At 36.9% G+C, this 23,054-nt stretch overlaps 1 protein-coding gene and 1 pseudogene across 1 annotated transcript; one reads left to right on the top strand and one right to left on the bottom strand.

Moving 5' to 3' along the window:
• Positions 1-941: 941 nt before the first annotated feature.
• Positions 942-1,241, top strand: LOC139894245 (auxin-responsive protein SAUR21-like). The gene has a single exon (XM_071877467.1). It carries the CDS (start codon positions 942-944, stop codon positions 1,239-1,241), a length of 300 nt encoding a protein of 99 aa, XP_071733568.1.
• An 8,140-nt stretch (positions 1,242-9,381) lies between these two features.
• Positions 9,382-19,536, bottom strand: LOC139893198 (protein EMBRYO SAC DEVELOPMENT ARREST 30-like; annotated as a pseudogene).
• Positions 19,537-23,054: the final 3,518 nt, after the last annotated feature.

The following is a 23,054-nucleotide window of genomic DNA, read 5'->3' as shown; positions in this document are numbered from 1 at the left end:
CTGCTGTCCGTGGTCATGATCATAAATGGGAAAAGAATAAAAAACACTGTGTGAATTGAAATTGGTTTATAGCTAGAACTAGAATATATACCCGCTTAATCATTAATAGCACCTCCAATATATATTAAGTGACAGGTATTTAATTTATCATCAAAATCAAATTTTTACGCTGCTTCTTTGTACTCCTGGCATGTGACCTCTGAATGCTCTCTGACATGATGCATTTCATCACCAACTGCAATTATTTGATCTCCATATACTTTTATTTATCACTAATAATTATAATTATATATTATATATTTCTTCTTCATTACTTACAAAGAGGGTTTACATGGCGAATAGCCTGAAAAAAAAAAAAAAAAAAAACAAACAAAAAAACTTTATCCGGTTAACCAGGTAGGTTTTAAGCCTACTTTATGCAATACACATTTTTAATTTTTATTTTTGGGAAAGCTCATTTTGAATGATATTCATCTACCCATTAACTAATTAGGTGTCATTACTCCATATTGATTTTCATGTGTGTTACAATGTACGAGTATAATATAGATATAGATTTAGGTATATCAACCAGCCTTTAAATATAAGTCATAAAAATCAATATAATATTCTCTATGATATTAAGTATAGTTTTTTCTGCTAAATGAGGAAGTACTTGCAACCAATCATTTATTTGTTATGTCAATTTGATGTGCAGCTGTAAGAATAAACTTCTAAAATCAATAATTGATTCCGTACTATAATATACTAGTATTTATTTATTAGTCACAAATCATTATCGTACAATAGGCCAGTATGGTACATTCTTGGAAAAGAAGTTGATGAGCAAAGCTATAAATAAATACATGCCTCAAACTCCTCCATATATTCAAATTTCAGTCTACTTTTTTCCCAAACTTTAAAACACATTTTTTGGTACCTAATTAACTCATCTGGCGCAAATGGGTCTTACTCGATTGCCTTCCTTAGGTTCTACGATCAAATGCTTTCGCAGATCGGACTCTATTCATGACACAAATTATCAAAGGGGTGTGCCTAAAGGTCACTTTGTAGTGTACGTTGGTGAAACTCAGAAGACACGATTTGTTGTCCCAATAGCTTACTTAGACCAACCGTGGTTCCAAGTTTTGCTACGTCAATCTGAGGAAGAGTTTGGGTTTAACCACCCCATGGGAGGCCTAACCATTTCCTGCAAAGAAGATGAATTTGTCAAGCTTACCACCCTTATGAAATCTTCATAATCATAATCATAATCATAATCATAATATATATTAATATATTATTTATAGACAGATATATGTATACAGAGTCTTAATTATAAATTGGTTTTGTACTATTTGATTTTGTTTTCGATTTACCTCCTCGAAGGATTTACTTAACTTCGTGGATGAAATCATGTAACTAGTTGAGGAAAATTTGTCAAGACCGAGATGAAGAAATCGGTTGTAGAGCAATGTGTAATGTGTGTGAATTTATCGTTTGCACTCCGTACATTTTTAATGCACACACAAAAGTTATAAACCAATCAAGATGCTCTCGTTCTCTTCTCCCTTGCTTACCACTGATAACGGCTTTATTCTCTAATTCCGGCAATCGTACAACTGTTTTTCAATAGGTATTTTGTTCTTCAATAATGTTTTCTCTTCACACATCTCCCTTTACACCCAAATCCAATACAGACTCCAGATCTAAACATCGATTGAAAAATTCTCATATCATCAACAATATCAAATATCAACCGGAAAACGTTGGGGTATGGATAAATGTAGATCGAAACAGAAAGAGATACCCCAATGATTCTCCACTTAAATCGAACCTGGGAACAGATCTGTTGCATAAACCTACTGTGAGGAACGGTTCATCTTCTAACCCTAATTGGGTATTTCACAACGATGCTGATTTCCCTCCCATCTCTCAACCTTCATCGAACACTAAATCGACATCATACAATAACTCGAATGAAGCTAATCATCAGATCTATCAAAGATTCAAGATCCGCGAGCATGCCCTAAACCTAATAAAGAAATATGGTAACCCTAACACACCCGTTTTCTCGAAACCTAATAGCAAATCTATATCGTCGTTTCTTTTCTTCAACTTTCCCGAATCCTGGACGGCTGCAAATTTATGGGGTTTATTCAAGAAACATGGCGAACTCTCAGAGATTTACATTCCGAAGAAAACACTAAAGAATGGTAAGAAATACGGTTTTGCTCGCTTTAAAAATATTCCTGACCATTATGTTGACATATTTGTTAGAAAACTTAACATGATTGCAATAGATGGCAAGCTCCTTGTTGTTTATAAGGCACATGATCGTAACAAATTTGGCAAAGATACTCCAGTTGGGCAGCAACCTCAGGTTGATCAACCTGCAAATCCAAAACCGAATCCCACCTTTTCATCTTCCTGCCATGACAATGCTAAAGATGACCGCAAATATAATGAGGTACTAAACAATACAACACCTTATCATAATGTTGAAGTGCCTTTCGATTATCAAAAAGAATTTTCCATTCGTGTTCCTAAAGATGACAAAGTAATTGATATCCTTGGTCACTCATTGATTGGTACCATAAAGAATATTGACCACCTTGATTACTTTAGTGAAATATGTATGTCGGAAAACCTCATTGGTTTTGAAACTAAATACCTCGGGGGAAAGGATATATTGTTAATCTTCGAAGATAAACGACTTGCTTTTGACGTACTTAATCCCCAAGGCTTTGGTTTGAAACACCCTTTGTGGAATTGGCTTGATAATATTCGTCCTTGGGACCCGGAAGAGTTTTCTTCCCCGGGACGTCTCGTTTGGATTAATATTAAAGGTGTTCCCATAACTTGTTGGACTGAATCAACATTCCGAAAAATTGCTAATTGTTGGGGTGAAGTTATTGATATGGAAAATTGTTGTATGGATGAAAAGGGCTCCCAAGATCTTTCATCGGGTAAAGTTCTCATTTTAACCCACTCATACTCATTCATAAGCGGGCACGTTCACATCCACTATGATTCCAGTATCTTTTCGACTTTTGTTGTTGAATGCCCCGAACAACCGGTTGATTTTAACTCTATTGATAATGAATCATCGGAATGGGATGACGAAGAGGCACAATCCGATGATTACTTATCCGATAATGACTCTTATATGGGTGAAGATCAACCCTTTGATGACAACTTTTCTCAAAAACCCGAAAGCCATAGAAACAATGCACCCGATGAAAATTCTACTCATAACTCTCCACATGAAAAAACTAACAATCAACACTCTCCACCATCTTCAAAACGCATTGAAACCACCGCCTTCCCAAATACCCACACTAGCCCCTCGACTTCCTGTGACAAAAACAATGATCCCTACCCTCATTCCCCCAACGTGAACACTAGTGGTGACACTCACATCTCGGATACACAAATGTCCAATGATTCGTATTCTTCTCCACATCCGATTCACCAAATCTCCTCACAATCTAGCATCTCAACACCGAGTAACAACCACCCCTCTTCGGAACCAATACTACCCCGTAGCCCAAACGACCTAATTAATTCCCTTCTAAATAATCAAACCAAACCCACTGATTTCTTTCCCTCCCATAATGAACAAAACCTCACGGCCTATGAAAACACACCTGGGCCTAATAAGCCCAACTCCCCTTCTCAAAACAATTCGGTCTACTCACCTGATAAGGCTCCAGCTGAACCAAATCGACCCTCTGCTGCTGAAACTGTCCCTGCACAAACTCATGTATTCGGTTCACAGTCCAAAGTGTCTTCACCCCTGAACCAAAAACAGAATACCATGTCTGATGCTCCTAAACAGACTACCACGTCTGATTTGAATAATGGGAACCCTGAAATAATGCGCAACAAAAAAAGCATCAAAAAACTGGGTCCTAAAACTACATCGAAGTCCGACATCAGCACTTTACCGCCTACCGATACTAGCAAAAAAAACACAAGATCCAAATTCCTATTTGTCAAACATTGTGCAAGAAGCGGACAAAAACTGAAATATTCGAATTTAAACCGTAATGCGACCTCCACACCCAAAATTGTTGGTACTACATTGAAGACATCATCAAAAAGCAAAAGTTCGAATGGGAACAATCTTCCTAAAGGTTCATGTGGTTCTATTGACACACAAGAGTTCGGTCAAGGAATTGGCATTCGATGGGACGCCGAAGTCTGAGCCCCTACTCTCCTTCTCGTTTTGTAAGTTTTTTTTAATGTCTTGCATCTCACTTAATATTCGAGGTTTGGGTCAATCGGGTAAAATCACTTGGCTCAAAAAAATCTGTAACAATGAAAATCCGGTTATCCTTGGACTCCAAGAAACAAAATGTAGTAATTCTCCTGATTCTCTAATTGAATCTTTTTGGTACAACTCCAACCTTAAATTTGTACAAAAAGACGCAATCGGAGCCTCGGGCGGACTAGTACTTATCTGGGACCCATCCAGTTTCCTATTTGACCTTGCTGTTGAGGGTGAATTCTTTCTTGCCATCAAGGGCAAATGGGTGGGTTACGACTCAGATATTTTCTTCATTAATGTTTACGGTCCGCATTCACACCAGAAAAAACTTAGATTTTGGTCTGAACTTAATAAACTAATTGAATCCATCGATGTTCCTCATATTATCTTTGGCGACTTTAACGAAGTCAGATCTAATTCCGAACGTCTTAACTGCAACTTTAAACAAACATGGGCTGATAATTTTAACAAATTCATCCTAAACGCTAATCTTATAGATCTCCCCCTAGGGGGTAAAAAATACACACGTATGTGCCTAAGCAAATTAAAATTCAGTAAACTTGATCGATTCCTTATCTCTGAAAGTATGCTTCAACTATGGCCCGACATCTCCTCAAAAACATTAGATCGTGACCTGTCTGATCACTGCCCAATCATTCTAAAGAATTCCTTCGTTAATTTTGGTCCAAAACCCACGCGTGTTTTCAATACTTGGCTTAAACTTAAAAATGCTGATGAAATAATAAAAAACACATGGCTACTCCCTGTTAATGGTAACCGTCCGGATTGTATTCTTCGAAATAAATTAAAAAACGTAAAACTTGAACTAAAAAAATGCAGTCTACAATTAAATAACCTCGATAACGAAATTAACGATCATCTTAACACATCTAATGAATGGGAGAAAATCGCGGAATCTAGACCACTAACCGAATCAGAAAAAGAAAACTGGATTAACAACAAAATGCAACAAATTGAAAAAGAAAAACAGAAAACAAACATGCTAAAACAAAAAGCTCGTATTAAATGGAATCTTGAAGGCGACGAAAACTCCAAATACTTCCATAATTATATTAAAAGACGATTAAATAAAAATAACATCCGTGGTATTTCACTTAATGGTACATGGTCTGAAGACCCCAACATCATAAAAAATGAAGCGCTTAAATATTTTGAATCACTATTTAACTCTAAAAAACGTAAAGGAAATTGTCCATTCGAAAATGAACCTCACCGTTCCTATATCACCCAGGAGGACAACCACTTTCTTGAAGCCCGTTTTACTGAAAAAGAAGTGTGGAATGCCCTTCATGACTGCGAAAGCTCAAAAGCTCCCGGTCCTGACGGATTCAATATGAAATTTTTCAAAGAGTATTGGTGGCTGATAAAAGAGGATCTCATTAACGCCCTTGATTGGTTTTGGCTGAATGCTGAAATCTCCAAGGGCTGTAACGCCTCTTTCTTCACATTAATTCCTAAAAAATCCAACCCTATCGGATTCCATGAATATCGGCCGATCTGTTTAATTGGAAGCTATTACAAAATTCTCACTAAAATACTCTCCAATCGTCTTGCAAAAATAATACATAAATTAATAGGCATCGAACAAACAGCTTTCCTAAAAGGTCGTAACATCCTAGATAGCGTTCTAATAGCCAACGAAATAATTGATGAATTAAAAAGAAAAAAACAAAAGGGTCTCATCTTCAAAGTAGATTTCGAAAAGGCATTTGATTGCATCGAATGGGATTTCCTTTTCGATACTATGAGATGTATGGGATTCGGAAATAAATGGATTAAGTTTATCAATGCATGTCTCTCATCGTCCACCATCTCTATCCTTATCAACGGTTCCCCTACGTCGGAGTTCACTCCTGGTAGGGGCATTCATCAGGGTGATCCAATCTCCCCCTTCCTTTTCATCATCGCTGCCGAAGGTCTTAACATTCTCACCAAGCGTGCCATTGCAAACGATCAATTCCGCGGTGTATGCGTTGGTCACGATAAGATTGTGGTATCCCATCTTCAATATGCGGACGACACAATCTTCTTCGGTGAATGGAGCAAACGCAACACTAAAAGCGTCTCTAAATTGTTAAAGTGTTTCGAAAACATTTCTGGGCTAAAAGTCAATATTAAAAAAAGCAATCTATACGGAATTGGGGTGCCAAAGAATGAGGTCGAAGTAATGGCCAATTTCATTGGGTGTTCGGCAGGCTCCACCCCGTTCACATACCTCGGACTCCCTATTGGCGTCCCCACCACAAAAGCATCCTCTTGGCAACCCATCCTCGATAAATTCGATAAACGTCTCTCTGACTGGAAAGCTAAAACCATATCATATGGCGGAAGACTCACCCTAATCAAATCTGTGTTATCCAGCCTCCCACTCTACTACTTCTCCCTTTTCCACGCACCGACTAAAATTATTAATGCACTTGAAACTAAAAGAAGGAAATTTTTTTGGGGGGGATTGGAAAATGAAAACAAAATTAATTGGATAAAATGGGAACAAATTTTGTCACCTTATGATAAAGGCGGGTTAAACATCGGATCCTTACGCTGTAAAAACATATCACTGCTATGTAAATGGTGGTGGAGATTTCACAACGAAAAAAACGCACTATGGGTTAAAATCATATCGAGCATCTATGGGGCGGGGGGCGGGGTTTGCGCTAACGTTTTTTCTAGAAATATTTCAGGTAGCACGATTTGGAATGGAATTATTAAAGCAGGAAAGACAGCGGACAGCATCGGAACCAACTTCTCCACCTCTTTCGTTATTAGCATCGGAAACGGGATTAACACCAAATTCTGGATAGACAACTGGTGCGGAACTGACAAATTTTGTAATACATTCCGAAGACTGTTTATGCTTGAAACAAACAAGCACGCATTGGTCTCAGAAAGGCTCGCAACACACAACTCTTCTACCACCGGCTTGTGGAGCTGGTCAAGAACACCCTCGGGTCGTGTTCTCACTGAATTATCTGAGCTAAATTCCCTTTTAACCTCCATTTGCCTCACCGATAAACCCGACACCTGGAAATGGAATCTCGACCCATCCAGCACCTTCACAACAAAATCACTAGCCCACACCCTCGACAACCTAAAACTGGCTAATTCTCACACATCAATTACAACACCAAATAATAAACTCATACCACTTAAAGTCAACATTCTCATTTGGCGTATAATAAATGGAAGAATCCCAACAAGAGTCGAACTTGACAAACGTAGCATCGACCTCGACACATTACTTTGCCCACTTTGTAATTCACAGGTCGAGACTATAGAACATGTCCTTTTCCATTGTCCAAAAACAACATCGATCTGGAATGCTATTCTTCAATGGTGGAACCTCCCTAATAATTCTTTAACCAACATCCATGACATCACCTCAAACGATCAAAACTTCGCTTCTACACATACCGGTATTTCAATTTGGCAAGCCACCAAATGGGCCTCATTATATATAATTTGGAAATTCCGCAACGCTAAAGTCTTCAGTAAAAAGGAATGGAATGTCGCAATCATCCTCACCGAAATTCAATCCCAAACCTTTGCATGGATCTCAAAAAGGACAAAAAAGACATTAATTGATTGGCATCAGTGGTTCATCAATCCATCTTTCTACATTTCCTCGAACACGCAAAGAATGGGTATAGGCTAAAATCGAGTCTATGATACCCTCCGAAAACCACACGTGATAATTCGCTATTATATTTTGGGCTGTGGTCGTCGTTTCGCACTTGACTAATTGGGTGGTTGTGATCAACTTTGTCATCGCAACTGCGATACTGTTGGTTTGCTCCCTCCCAGCTTATATTTTTAAGTATCGCGGTGCGTTGCGGGACCTCGTTCCAAAATATTATAGCTCCTTAATGTAAATTTCCATCATTTGATACGATGTATAGTCTTATAGGGATTTGTAATTGACTCCTTTATATTAATACAATTTTACTTGCTTTTCAAAAAAAAAAAAATGTGTAATGTGTATGCATTGATCACTATTTATGAGTCAATGGGTACATTAACCATACATTTACATTTTAATAATTGAAATGAAATGAATGAAGCTGTATTGTGCGTTTTCATTTCAGAATGATGCTTACTAAAATCTGCTAGTTTTTTTATTGACATAATCAATCTCATCAAGTTAGTTAGTGACAGGCGAATGCCGAATGCCAAGGAGATAAAATTGATCATCACATCAAACTTACGGGGGTGGTTAGAGAAATGGGTCGAAAATGGTCATGGCTAACCCGATCGTAATTTTAGTTCATACCCAGAAGATTTTTTTGGATATCATTTGGTTTGTTACGGGTGGTTGGCTCCTTGCTTACGCAACAACTCCCACCTGGCATGCCTTTCGAGTTCCGTTTTCAAGGTCCCTTGGCTCCATTTATTGAGGCAACACCAAACGTCGATTACGTGGCGCTTAGAGCCTAAATTGATTTTCAGGCAGGTTTTTAAACCCATGAAAATCTGATTTTACCATTTTCATGGCGTCTTAATTTTATTTTACTATTTTTTATTCTTTTACTATTTTTATTTTTTATTTAAAAAAAAAATTCCTACCTTTTGGCCAGAGGTCCACTCAGAAGCAATCTCTTTATCCGCCGAATAAAGAGAGGGATGACTTTCTCTATTTTTGAGAGTCTTTTCACTCTGGGTGGAGAAATGACTTGTTTTTATTCTCGAGTAGGGGAATAATTGTCTACATCTCACATTCCCATACACGGGGTTTGTTGTTGTTGTTGTATTAATATTAATGAAAAATTACCACAGGCTATCAGTTATTTTGTCAACAAAAAGCATCTATAACATAATTGTTCTCATTTTTGTAATCTCAAAAAGCCTCTTTAATATTATTATACACAAGTCAAGCTGTAGAAATGAATGAACCTATCAATCTAAAGTATGTGAAGTGTTTTTCGTTTCCGCTTCAGTCCGATTCTGTACTCGTGTTGGTCATAGTAATTGACAACACATGCTCAGTATCCAAAAGAATATCATGCAAGTAATGAAAAAGAGTAAAAGAAGAACAAAAAAAAAAAACCCTGCATATATCTATTCTTAAGCCTCTACTCATTAAGATCCAATTCCTAATCTTGTTCGATTGATCTTTAATCTTCTGAACCCAATTTCCCTTGATCGTTTTCATCATCGGGTTTTTTATGATCTGGATTTTAAGAAACTATCTTTAAGCCATTTGGGACACTCGTTGTCAGTATTTGATTTAAAAATGATCGTACAAGAGCATTCGGGGATTGGATGTAAAAGGAATGAGAGTGGCTTTGATTTAAGAAACTGTCTCTTTAGTCCCTCCTCTCCTCTCTAAGGCTATCGCTTAGATGCTGACTTACTGCCAGGATCCAATTTCTGTTTGGGTAATAAAGATCGTCTTGGGAGCTGTTGATCAGACTAGCAAGAAACTTCCTGTCCAGAAAAAGACAGTTTCGACAAGATGATTTTTAGAAACTTAACAAACAAAATGTTAACCGAGCAAGAATAATTTATATTTACAATAGAATATATAAAAGAGAGAATGTTTTGCATACGCCAAGCTTTTGTTGATAACTCTACAAGCTAAAGGTGGCAACTTCACCCATTTACATATTAATGGGTTGATCTAAGTTGTGTGCATCTCTGATGGGTCAGATGAGTAAACGAAATAGAGAAAGTGCCTTGAAAGGAAATAGGTCGTAAGTCCCAAAAATTGTATTTTTAATGCATTAGACTTTCTAAAAAGGTTTATTTTGATAATTAGATTAACGCAGAAATGCTACAGACTTTAAAGAATTTTTTTGGATAAGTACTGTTAGCTGCTGATAAATAATTACTAAGATTTAATCGTATAGTTCAACATTCATAGAAGAAACAATGTCGATTCTATAATAGTAAAAACTATGTTATAAACAAAAGTATCAAGAATTATATTCACCTGTCAGGTCGATGAGTTAGTGAAGATGCCATCTCATAGAGCCGATGTCCCATGGCCAAGCTTGAATTATTGGGCCAACAAGAACCATCATTGTTAAACCCTGGAAAGAATGCATCGGCTTCAACTGATACAACGTAATAAAGGGCATCACACAGCAGCCTATGAGCTTTGTCCCTCAGATCAATGGATGAAAGATCGGGCTCAGAATCTTTCTCAGCAATCCAACCATACCGTCCTTGTTTTTTCATGTACATAAATGGGTGTTCCCGGAGGAGGAGGTAGAGGCTGAGGACGAGGGCCTGCTTCGTTCCATTATTTCTTCAACTCTTCGACAGTTTTAACACGAGTGTAGTTCACTGGATCTGATAGAAAAGGCATTTCAGTACCCAATAACTTGTTTAGCTCATACTTAATTACTGCACAAATTAGAACGGTCCACTAAGTTGGTATACATCGCACATATTGGGATCATCACACGTTGACCACCAAATCTTTCAGAACCTGCAAGGTAAATTCTTGTTGTCGGTGGATAGCACATAGCCCAGAGGAGTCCTACCTAAAAAATCAATGGTACGTAGAGATAAATGAATAAATGATAGATGTTCACAAAAAAGGGGTCTGATCCAAGCTAATTTGGAATTTGAGATTTTTATAATTTTCTTTATTTCAAAAAAGAATTTATGTACCTCTTCAGGCATGAAGGGAAACAATCCATTTACTTTCTGAATAAAAGAATCAACACTTGGTTCATCACGCACAACTTTCTGTTTAATTATTTGTGTCCGCCTGTACCGGATAGGTTCGATATGGACATCCTGCAGACAAATATATGAAATGTACTCCATGTTTCTCTCAGGTAAACAATAGGGGTAGTATGTTGCCCCTGGTATTTTGTCTCTCTATATAGTTGAACAAAGCCAAGATATAAGTAAGATTGACAGACCTTTTTCACCATTTTTTGTGCCAGTGCTACAACTTCAGGACGAAAATCAAGTGCGCGAAATGCTACCCTACATCTGAGCCTCTGATTAAGGAAAAGAACATTCTTTACGTTTCCTTGCCTCCTTCAACTTTGGAAGCAAGTCCTTCACAACGATTACATCACTTCTAAGAGAAAGTATAAATTGTTATATTCATTATAAAGGTATGAGAAGCTTCTAAACTCAGAACTACTTGAAATCATGATAATCTCCTAGGGGTAAGAATATAAGATACTGTTAGAGTATGGAGACATTTATACAAAACGAGAGAGAAAAAAAAAAAAAAACTGTTTCAACACTTACATCTAGAGCAACTAGATGTGAAGACTGCATTCTTGCATGGTGATCTTGTTGAAGAGATCTACATGAGGCAACCCGAGGGCTTTGAGGTAAAGGGTAAAGAGAAGTGGGTTTGTAAGCTAAAGAAAAGTTTGTATGGATTGAAGCAAGCACCTCGGCAATGGTACTTGAAGTTTGATGATTTTATGAAGAAGATTGGTTTCTTAAGATGTGAAGCGGATCACTGTTGCTACTTGAAGAAATCCAAGTCTTCTTATATAATCTTATTGTTGTATGTTGATGACATGTTACTTGCAGGTTCAAACATGTCCGAAATTAACAAGTTGAAGGGATTACTTTCCCGAGAATTCGAGATGAAAGATCTTGGCGGTGCTAAGCAAATACTTGGCATGAGTATTGTGCGTGATCGTGTGAAGGGTACTCTATACTTGTCTCAATCAAAATATATTGAGAAAGTAATAGAGAGGTTCAACATGGAAGATTCAAAGGCTCGTTCTATGCCTTTGGGAAGCACCTTAAAGTTATCGAAAAGTCAATCACCAAAGACGGAAAGAGACAAGAAGGATATGGAAAAGGTTCCATATGCATCAGCCGTGGGTAGTATTATGTATGCCATGGTTTGTACAAGACCCGATATTGCTCAAGCAGTGGGAGTTGTAAGTCGTTATATGTCTAATCCGGGAAAAGAGCATTGGGAAGCGGTCAAATGGTTGCTTCGTTATTTGAAAGGTACTTCTAATATGGGATTGTGTTTCTCCAAAAACAATCTCATACTTAGAGGTTATGCGGATGCTAATTTGGGTGGATGTGATGATTCGGGGAAAAGCACTACGGGTTATGTTTTCACAATGGGGAAGACGGCGATTAGTTGGTTATCTCGATTGCAAAAGAGTGTTGCTTTGTCAACCACCGAAGCCGAATACATGGCTATTGCTGAAGCTTCTAAAGAGCTAGTGTGGTTGAAGAACTTCTTAGGCGAGTTGGGTAAAAGACAAGACTATTGCGTCTTGTATTGTGATAATCAAAGTGCGGTTCATCTTGGGAAGAATCCGGTGTTTCATAGTCGAACGAAACACATCAAGATAAGGTATCATTTTATTCGACAACATATAAATGATGGCACTTTATTCTTGGAGAAAATCCTTGGTACGAAGAATCCTGCCGATATGTTTACTAAGGTGGTTACAACGGAGAAATTGAGGTTTTGCATTACCTCAATTGGTCTTCTCATGAATTGATGAGAGAAGACCCCAACTAGAGATGTGAATGGTGTTACAAGTTTAACAAGTATTATTGAAGACCTTTTATCGAAAGTCTACTCATCCGAAGTATGTGTTGAGCGTGCGTGTCCCAAATGGTATTTGGCGGTAATCGAAGGTGGTTTAATGTTCTTGGTTAATTCATTGATATGATTGGAGTTTTGTTCAAAGTCTCCAAGTGGGAGATTTGTTAGAGTATGAAGACATTTATACAAAACGAGAGAGAAAAAAAAAAACTGTTTCAACACTTGCACGGATTTTGCAGATTTCGGTAAGCGTGAAACAGAGAAAAACAGATCAAAAACAGAGCAAATTGATTGTGCGCGGTGATGGTGCGCGGCGCGCTCCCTGCGCGCACTAGAGAAGTTTTGATCAGAAGGCTTGCTCGAAGTTTGGGAGTGTGCACGGCGCGCACGTTTAAGTGTGCACGGCGCGCACGATGTCTGGCAGCAAGTGGGCAACTTGCACACATGGGATCCGATCTTGATTGATTCTCCTTTCACTTTAGGTGCTTAGTGGGTTGCTTTACACCACTAATTGTGGCTGTGATCATGTCATTAGTGGGTGTAAAGCATGGCTAGTTGGTTTATCTTTCATGATTACTAGCACACTTGAAGATCAAGTTGTAGTTTGGTTGGTTTCTTGTTTGCTCTATATACAGAGCTCATTCATAGTCATTGTAACACACCACTCTCAAATATTCAGTAAATAAACGATCTCTAGTTGGTCCGTGGACTAAAGCAATCACAACGATTGCATATAACCACGTTATATCTTGTGTCGATTTACTTTTTCGCATTTATTATCTTTCGTTCATTAAGTGGGTTGAGTGATCTTGATAGTATCACTACTCGGCTAGTAATCTTGTAGAATTACTAGCGTTGTTTGGGTCCTAATATCCTAACAACTGGTATCTAGAGCACAAGGTTTCGTTAAGGGAACGATGGCGGAAGATGGGAAGTTTAGAATCGACCGATTCGATGGAAGAGACTTTGGCTTTTGGAAGATGCAAATTGAAGATTACTTGTATCAAAAGAAGCTACACCAACCCTTGTTAGAGACCAAGCCCGAAAGCATGGATGATGCCGATTGGACGCTTTTGGATCGCCAAGCTTTGGGTGTTATTCGTCTTTCACTTGCTAAGAACGTTGCATACAACGTTGTGAATGAGAAGACGACGTTTGCTTGCTTGAAAGCACTCTCTAACATGTATGAGAAACCTACAGCTGCAAATAAGGTATTTCTCATGCGTCAATTGTTTAATACTAAAATGAAGGAAGGTACGAGTGCAACGGATCATATCAATGAATTTGATAATATCGTTTCAAGACTTGAATCGGTAGAGATTAAGTTTGATGATGAACTAAAAGCACTTATCTTGCTTTCATCATTACCGGAAAGTTGGTCGGGTACGGTTACCGCGGTTAGTAGCTCTACGGGAACTACTAAGCTAGCGTTTGAAGCTATAAGGGATTTGATTCTTGGTGAAGATACTCGTAGAAGAAACTCGGGAGAATCGACATCCGGTTCTTTGTTAAGTACCGACAACCGTGGTAGAAAATTTGAACGCAGTGAGAAGAAGGGTAGGAAGAAGTCTAAGAAGAGGCATCCATCGAAAGATAGAAGTGAAGTTACTTGTTGGGGTTGCAATCAAAAAGGGTACTTTCAAAGGAATTGCAAAAATGGTTCCACGAAAGGTGTAAACTTGGCCGAAGGGGAAAGTGATGATGCACTTTTGTGTAGTGTTGAAAATTCTATGGAGTCTTGGATCTTGGATTCGGGAGCTTCGTTTCATGCTACTCATATCAAAAGCATGATGAAGAATTTTCGTTCATATCAAGGCAAGGTGAGATTGGCGGACAACAAGCAACTCAACATAGAGGGCATTGGAGATGTTGTTTTGAAGACTACTCTTGGTTCTAATTGGACTTTGAAGAACGTAAGGTACATTCCTAAATTGAAAAGGAAACTTATTTCGGTTGGTCAATTAGATGATGAAGGTAACGCGGTTACTTTTGAAAACCGCCAATGGAAGGTGGTTAAGGGTAGTAGTATTGTGGCTCGTGGACATAAAAGGGGAACACTTTATATGGTTGAAGTGTTTGATGAAGACACGGTGGTTGCTACGGTTAATGTTGAGTCCGAATCAACTCTATGGCACCGAAGACTCGGGCATATGAGTGAGAAGGGTATGAAGATGCTTGTTTCGAGTGGGAGAATTCCGGATTTGAAGAAGGTAGAACTTGGGTTTTGCGAACCATGTGTTTATGGGAAGCAAAAGAAGGTGACTTTTGGGAAATCAGGGAATGCACCTAAGTTAGAGAAATTGGAGCTCGTTCATACGGATGTGTTTGGTCCAACTAATGTAGAATCACATGGAGGTTCTCGTTATTATGTCACCTTCATTGACGACTCCACTCGGAAGGTATGGGTTTATTTTCTTAAATCTAAATCCGATGTATTTAATACTTTTGTGAAGTGGAAAGCTATGGTAGAAAATGAGACTAACTTGAAGGTTAAGTGCTTAAAGTCGGATAATGGAGGAGAATATGGTAGTCTTGAGTTTAAAGACCATTGTGCAAAGCTCGGTATTAGAATGTTGAAAACGGTACCGGAGACACCGCAACACAATGGGGTCGCCGAACGTATGAATCGTACGTTAAATGAAAGGGCTAAGAGTATGAGACTACATGCCGGTTTGCCTAAAATGTTTTGGGCGGATGCGGTTAACACGGCGGCTTATTTGATAAATAGGGGACCCTCAACACCGTTGGGTTTCCGAATTCCCGAGGAAGAATGGCAAGGCAAGAAGGTGAGTTATGGTCACCTTAGGATCTTTGGGTGTAATGCATATGTGAAGACCAAAGATGCGGATAAAGACAAGCTTGAAGCTAAGTCAAAGAAGTGTATTTTCATAGGGTACGGGTCGGATGAAATGGGCTATCGTTGTTGGGACAACGAAGCTAGAAAAGTAATTCGTTCGCGAGATGTTACTTTTGATGAAGATTCGGTCTATGGCAAACCGGAAACGGGGAGTCCTAAACTGAGTCAAGTTACTTTTGACGAAGTTTCTATTGATGATCTTGCAGGTTCTAGTGGGAGTACGGGAAACAATGATTTGCCGAATGACGGTGAGGTGTCGGGAAATGCTAATGATGGGGATGATTCGGAAAGCGGTGATGATTCCGAACATAGTGCGAGTTCTAGTGATGAGGAGGTTACAAATGAAACCGGTCCAACCATTTCGGTTAATCCTACACTAAGACGCTCGACTAGAGTGCCCAAACCTAATCCTAGGTATTCTCCATCAGCAAACTACTTGCTCTATACCGAGAATGGTGAACCCGAAAGTTACTTTGAGGCAAGAAAAACAAAAGAATCCATACAATGGGAACTTGCCATGAAAGAAGAGATGGGATCACTTGAGAAGAACAAGACTTGGTCACTAGTGAAGTTACCTCATGATAAAAGGGCATTGCAAAGCAAATGGGTATATAGAATCAAGAATGAGATGGATGGCAAGAAAAGGTACAAGGCTCGTTTGGTAGTCAAAGGCTTTCAACAAAAGGAAGGGGTTGACTACAAAGAGATATTTTCACCGGTAGTTAAAATGATTACTATCCGTTTGGTACTTTCTATGGTTGCATCCGAAGACTTACATCTAGAGCAACTAGATGTGAAGACTGCATTCTTGCATGGTGATCTTGTTGAAGAGATCTACATGAGGCAACCCGAGGGCTTTGAGGTAAAGGGTAAAGAGAAGTGGGTTTGTAAGCTAAAGAAAAGTTTGTATGGATTGAATCAAGCACCTCGGCAATGGTACTTGAAGTTTGATGATTTTATGAAGAAGATTGGTTTCTTAAGATGTGAAGCGGATCACTGTTGCTACTTGAAGAAATCCAAGTCTTCTTATATAATCTTATTGTTGTATGTTGATGACATGTTACTTGCAGGTTCAAACATGTCCGAAATTAACAAGTTGAAGGGATTACTTTCCCGAGAATTTGAGATGAAAGATCTTGGCGGTGCTAAGCAAATACTTGGCATGAGTATTGTGCGTGATCATGTGAAGGGTACTCTATACTTGTCTCAATCAAAATATATTGAGAAAGTAATAGAGAGGTTCAACATGGAAGATTCAAAGGCTCGTTCTATGCCTTTGGGAAGCACCTTAAAGTTATCGAAAAGTCAATCACCAAAGACGGAAAGAGACAAGAAGGATATGGAAAAGGTTCCATATGCATCAGCCGTGGGTAGTATTATGTATGCCATGGTTTGTACAAGACCCGATATTGCTCAAGCAGTGGGAGTTGTAAGTCGTTATATGTCTAATCCGGGAAAAGAGCATTGGGAAGTGGTCAAATGGTTGCTTCGTTATTTGAAAGGTACTTCTAATATGGGATTGTGTTTCTCCAAAAACAATCTCATACTTAGAGGTTATGCGGATGCTAATTTGGGTGGATGTGATGATTCGGGGAAAAGCACTACGGGTTATGTTTTCACAATGGGGAAGATGGCGATTAGTTGGTTATCTCGATTGCAAAAGAGTGTTGCTTTGTCAACCACCGAAGCCAAATACATGGCTATTGCTGAAGCTTCTAAAGAGCTAGTGTGGTTGAAGAACTTCTTAGGCGAGTTGGGTAAAAGACAAGACTATTGCGTCTTGTATTGTGATAATCAAAGTGCGGTTCATCTTGGGAAGAATCCGGTGTTTCATAGTCGAACGAAACACATCAAGATAAGGTATCATTTTATTCGACAACATATAAATGATGGCACTTTATTCTTGGAGAAAATCCTTGGTACGAAGAATCCTGCCGATATGTTTACTAAGGTGGTTACAACGGAGAAATTGAGGTTTTGCATTACCTCAATTGGTCTTCTCATGAATTGATGAGAGAAGACCCCAACTAGAGATGTGAATGGTGTTACAAGTTTAACAAGTAGTATTGAAGACCTTTTATCGAAAGTCTACTCATCCGAAGTATGTGTTGAGCGTGCGTGTCCCAAATGGTATTTGGCGGTAATCGAAGGTGGTTTAATGTTCTTGGTTAATTCATTGATATGATTGGAGTTTTGTTCAAAGTCTCCAAGTGGGAGATTTGTTAGAGTATGGAGACATTTATACAAAACGAGAGAGAAAAAAAAAACTGTTTCAACACTTGCACGGATTTTGCAGATTTCGGTAAGCGTGAAACAGAGAAAAACAGATCAAAAACAGAGCAAATTGATTGTGCGCGGCTAATTGGTTTATCTTTCATGATTACTAGCACACTTGAAGATCAAGTTGTAGTTTGGTTGGTTTCTTGTTTGCTCTATATATAGAGCTCATTCATAGTCATTGTAACACACCACTCTCAAATATTCAGTAAATAAATGATCTCTAGTTGGTCCGTGGACTAAAGCAATCACAACGATTGCATATAACCACGTTATATCTTGTGTCGATTTACTTTTTCGCATTTATTATCTTTCGTTCATTAAGTGGGTTGAGTGATCTTGATAGTATCACTACTCGGCTAGTAATCTTGTAGAATTACTAGCGTTGTTTGGGTCCTAATATCCTAACAGATACAACACTGCTGCACGTCATTTTTTAATTTGTTGCAGAACATGCATATATATATATATACCCGATGCCTTTCGAATTTGTAATTTCATGGAGCTCTGGGATGACCATACTAGTATTGAGAAGCCTGGATATGGTAACAAGATCACAAATCTAAATAGAGACCACTAATTACTTAGAACTACATTAATATGAATGAGCATTGTTGGAAGCTTCGACGAGCCCAACACACCCACTATAGAGGACCTAGACTATACTAGACTCACTACACCAACACTTTGACGTTGGTTAGCCTTTAATTTTATAAATCCTTAGTGCACAATGTACTTAGGCGACAGTGTCGACCATATATCTTTAGGCGGTATAACCGACCATGTATTACTTAGGCGGCAGAGCCGACCATATAATAAGAACAACAAAAGTGCACTAAGAACTTAAACACAAACTAAGGCTTGATCGGGAAACTTAATAAAAACACTTATATTAAATTACAATTACAATATTACTTTCTCTTCTCTACTTTCGCTAACTCACACTCTTCTTCTCTTCTTCACAACTCACTTCTTATTTCACTCTCACAACTTCACACATTACACAAATGAAACACCCACCTATATTTATACTACTCCATGGAACATTCTAGAAACTAGATATTTCCATGGATAAATATAACGATACGAAAGTTAGCGCAAGATGCTAAACATAACGATACCGAGCTAGAATCTTATGCTAACATTTACATTACTCACAATAATATCTCGAAATAATAATTACAAAACAAAAACTTGTGGATTTTGCAACCAATCGAGCCACTCGATATTTTTTGATTTATATCTCGTCACGACCCATTCGTAGCTCTTTACTTGAATGTCATTTAAGGCAACCAGAGGAGACCAACACAATTTTTTGAACACCATTTGGTTCCTATTTTTTCAAATGAGATAAACGCTAGTCCACATCATTGCTTGCCAAATCTTCTCACCCAATTTCGAGCATTGTAAAGGAGGACTTCCACTTAGAATATTGTCGATATAGTGTTGTGACGAGACGATACCCCACCAATTTAAAACTTCAACCCAAATTTCACAAACCTTATCACACGAGAATAATGCATTATCAACCGTCTCCACCACCTCATCGCATAAAGGACAAAGAACGAAATGGAGATCAATCCCCCGTTTGTCAAGTTCGACTAAAACAGGCAATTTATTCCGCCTTGCCTTCCACATGAAAACACCCACTTTAATTGGTGTGACGACCCAGAAATTTCCGACCAAATTTAAACTTAATCTTTATATGTTTCCGATACGATAAGCAAAGTCTGTAATGTTGAGTCTCAAATTTTTTGAAACTATATTCAATTGACCTTCGACTGCTCTCGACGATTCACGAACAATTAATTGTAAATAGATATGTGTGTATGTATACATAAATAATAATTCGAAATATAATTTGAAGTATTATATGTTATTGCTATTAAAATTTAATAAAATAAAAATAAGATATTATAATAATTATTATTTAAAATATATCTCTATATATAAATAAAGTATATTAAAAATAAATATTAAATGATTTTTATCTCTATGTATGGGATGTATATTTATGAGAAATGGAAATGAAAATTTCTTTGTGGACAGAACAACCTGAATGTGAATTTTTTGAAATGAACGAATAATCATTATTATTATTTTTCTTTCATCTTTGAAAATCAATTGTACATAAACTGATCAACGTTAAGTATCAAAGAATTATGACACGTTTTCTAACATAATATAATATAGGAAGTGGATTATTACTATACTTAATTGAAATCATGTACAGTAACTATTTTGTTCTGCAGTTAAGCTATATCTATATGATATCTAATTCTGTTAGAAAACCCGTGACATCAAATCCCACTTGCACATTATTTATATACATATACTTATACATGCATCAAACACTCATGCATTACCATCAATCATGCACTCACCTAACAAAAGCCAATATGTATCATGTTTACATTTTTTGTTTGTGTAACTCGTGACAGACAAAACAAAAGGAGATGTGACTTTGTTTTCTTTGCATGTGAGTATATGTTATTAAATTTTTCCTCTTGAATACCAAACACATACATATAACATCCACACCTATATACAACACTTATATCATCTTCTATAATCCTCTTTTCTTTTACTGGTACTAATCGAGACCCTAAACCATTTACTTCTGCACTTGCTCGCTAACCAACCCAAAACACCACCACAACTCCCTTACTATAACCTGCAACCGCTGTTGTTGGTACTTTTGTCCGAGAATCCAAACCCACGAAGAAGAACACCACCCTCACCAACAACCATCTGATTGTTTACTGTTTATGTTCCTGATTCCCTTCGACACCAACTCCGTCGAGAACTGCTATCGACCATCAAAACCCAACACAACCTGCTACTGTTGTGCGTATTATTTTTGTTTCAACAACCCAACAAAACCCGCCTAAATTGCAGCTTCAATGACTGCTACTGCTGCTCGCTGTAAACACCACCATCACAGCTACCCGCTAGTTTCTATCCCCTTTGTGAACGCATCACCATAACAGCCTCACTATTCAACCGTCACCACCACAACTGCAAACTGATACTACTGTAGCTATACCTCAATTTCTGTCCTTTCTTTCTTTTCTTTCTGTTACAACTACAAAACCACCATGAAGCCATCCAAAACCACCAACAAAATCACATAAACCGTCATGCTACTGCTACATACGTCTGAATCTGCTGTTCAGCTGCTATGTTTGCAGCTAACTGCTGCTGTGTCTTTCCTTTTTATGTGTGGACAATCAAGATGAACACAATAGGATAAGGAAGAGTATATACGAAGGTAACAAGGATGATTATGATTATGTTTAGATAATGATTAAGATTCTTATTTGATGAAGCAGGAAGAAGTTAATCATGATAAGAAATGGAATAATGATGTGATGTTGATATACGATAAACAATGATAATACAAGTTACAGCTAATTCGCTCCTTTCTCTTATTGGCCGACATTTACCAAATTATTTAACCCCACTTGTGTTTTTTATTTTAAAGAATGAAAACGATTGTTATAGGATCATCTTGAGCCACCATTTTCTTTTCCCTTTATTTGAGCCGACCTATATTTTTTTGGACTTCATGGTTGGACTTGTGAAATGCTGATGGGCCATTCATGTTATAAATAAATCACAATATGGACTGCTTATTTGGGCCTCTAACAAAAACCCATTTGACTATGGACCGATTACTATCACATTATGTTTCTGATGTCCGCCCCAAAAATGAAACCACAAAAACTAATCCCTACTGCTGCGCCTGTTTTCTTCAATCGAGTCCCAACTCATAACTAACGAACATTACCTGCTACTGTGGTGATCATAATGATATTAGAGTGATGATGAGGTGCATGACGAGGTGATGATTATGATGAATAAGGTGATAGTTATGATGGCATTGATGATCACATGAATGATGATGTTAATGACGGATGATTATATTAGGGTTATGAGTATGATTGATAGCGAAAATAAGATAATGTTGGTGATTAGGATTAGGTTATAATGATACGGTTATGATGTTGAGTTTATTATGAAGATGTTAAACAGTTGGGTACATATTAAATATTTATTCATGTGAGATTTACCAGAATAGAGTGATGGTACAATGGTTAAGTGGGTTATGTGTTAAGCGAGAGGTCACGGGTTCGAGCCCGGGCAGTGGCGTTTCTTTTTAAATGCTTATTTTTTCAAAGGTTGTATTCTAAATTTATTATTATTATTATTAACTTTATTAATTTTATTATTAATGTAAGTATTATTATTATTATTACTAAAAACTATCATTATTAATATTATCATTACTAATAACTATTTTTATCATTTTTTATTTAAAATTATCTTTTTATTAAAAATTAATATTTCTATCATTATTATTAGTATTATTAACACTATCATTTATTTATCATTAAAACTATCATTATCATTATTAGAATTGTCATTATTTTTATTACTATTATTAACATTAATATATTTATTAACAAGTATTATTATTAAGTATTATTAGTATTAAGAATTTTTATCAAAATTAGTATTTTTATTGTAAAGATAATACAACCTTTTTATTTTATTATTATTACTATCATTATTAAAAAAAATTTATATATTATTACTATTATCAATATTAATATTATTATTATTAGTATTATTATTATTATTATTATTATTATTATTATTATTATTATTATTATTATTATTATTATTATAAGTATCATTATTATTAATATTATTCCTATTATTAATACTATAACAAATAAATATTAAATATATAAAAATATATTTAATACATATAACATAACTATATTAATATTTTTATAATAAATAATAATTAATTATCTAAAGTAAATAAAGTAAATATATCTAACTAAATTTGTTCGATTTCAATTTTATGTGTTAATATATATATAACTGATATAGGTTCGTGAATCCGTGGCCAACCATGCGTTGTTCAGTATCGTCGTATTAATATATTTACTACAAAATATTATATTGTGAGTTTCATTTGCTCCCTTTTTAAATGCTTTTGCAATATATATTTTGGGACTGAGAATACATGCGCTACTTTTATAACTGTTTTACGAAATAGACACAAGTACTTGAAACTACATTCTATGGTTGAATTATTATACCGGATATCACCCTTGTTAGCTTGGTAGCCTAAGAATTTGGGA

Source organism: Rutidosis leptorrhynchoides, chromosome 1 (assembly GCF_046630445.1).
Source record: "Rutidosis leptorrhynchoides isolate AG116_Rl617_1_P2 chromosome 1, CSIRO_AGI_Rlap_v1, whole genome shotgun sequence".
Taxonomy (NCBI): domain Eukaryota; kingdom Viridiplantae; phylum Streptophyta; class Magnoliopsida; order Asterales; family Asteraceae; genus Rutidosis; species Rutidosis leptorrhynchoides.
The sequence above is the reverse complement of the archived record's forward strand: the minus strand, read 5'-3'. Positions and strand labels throughout refer to the sequence as shown.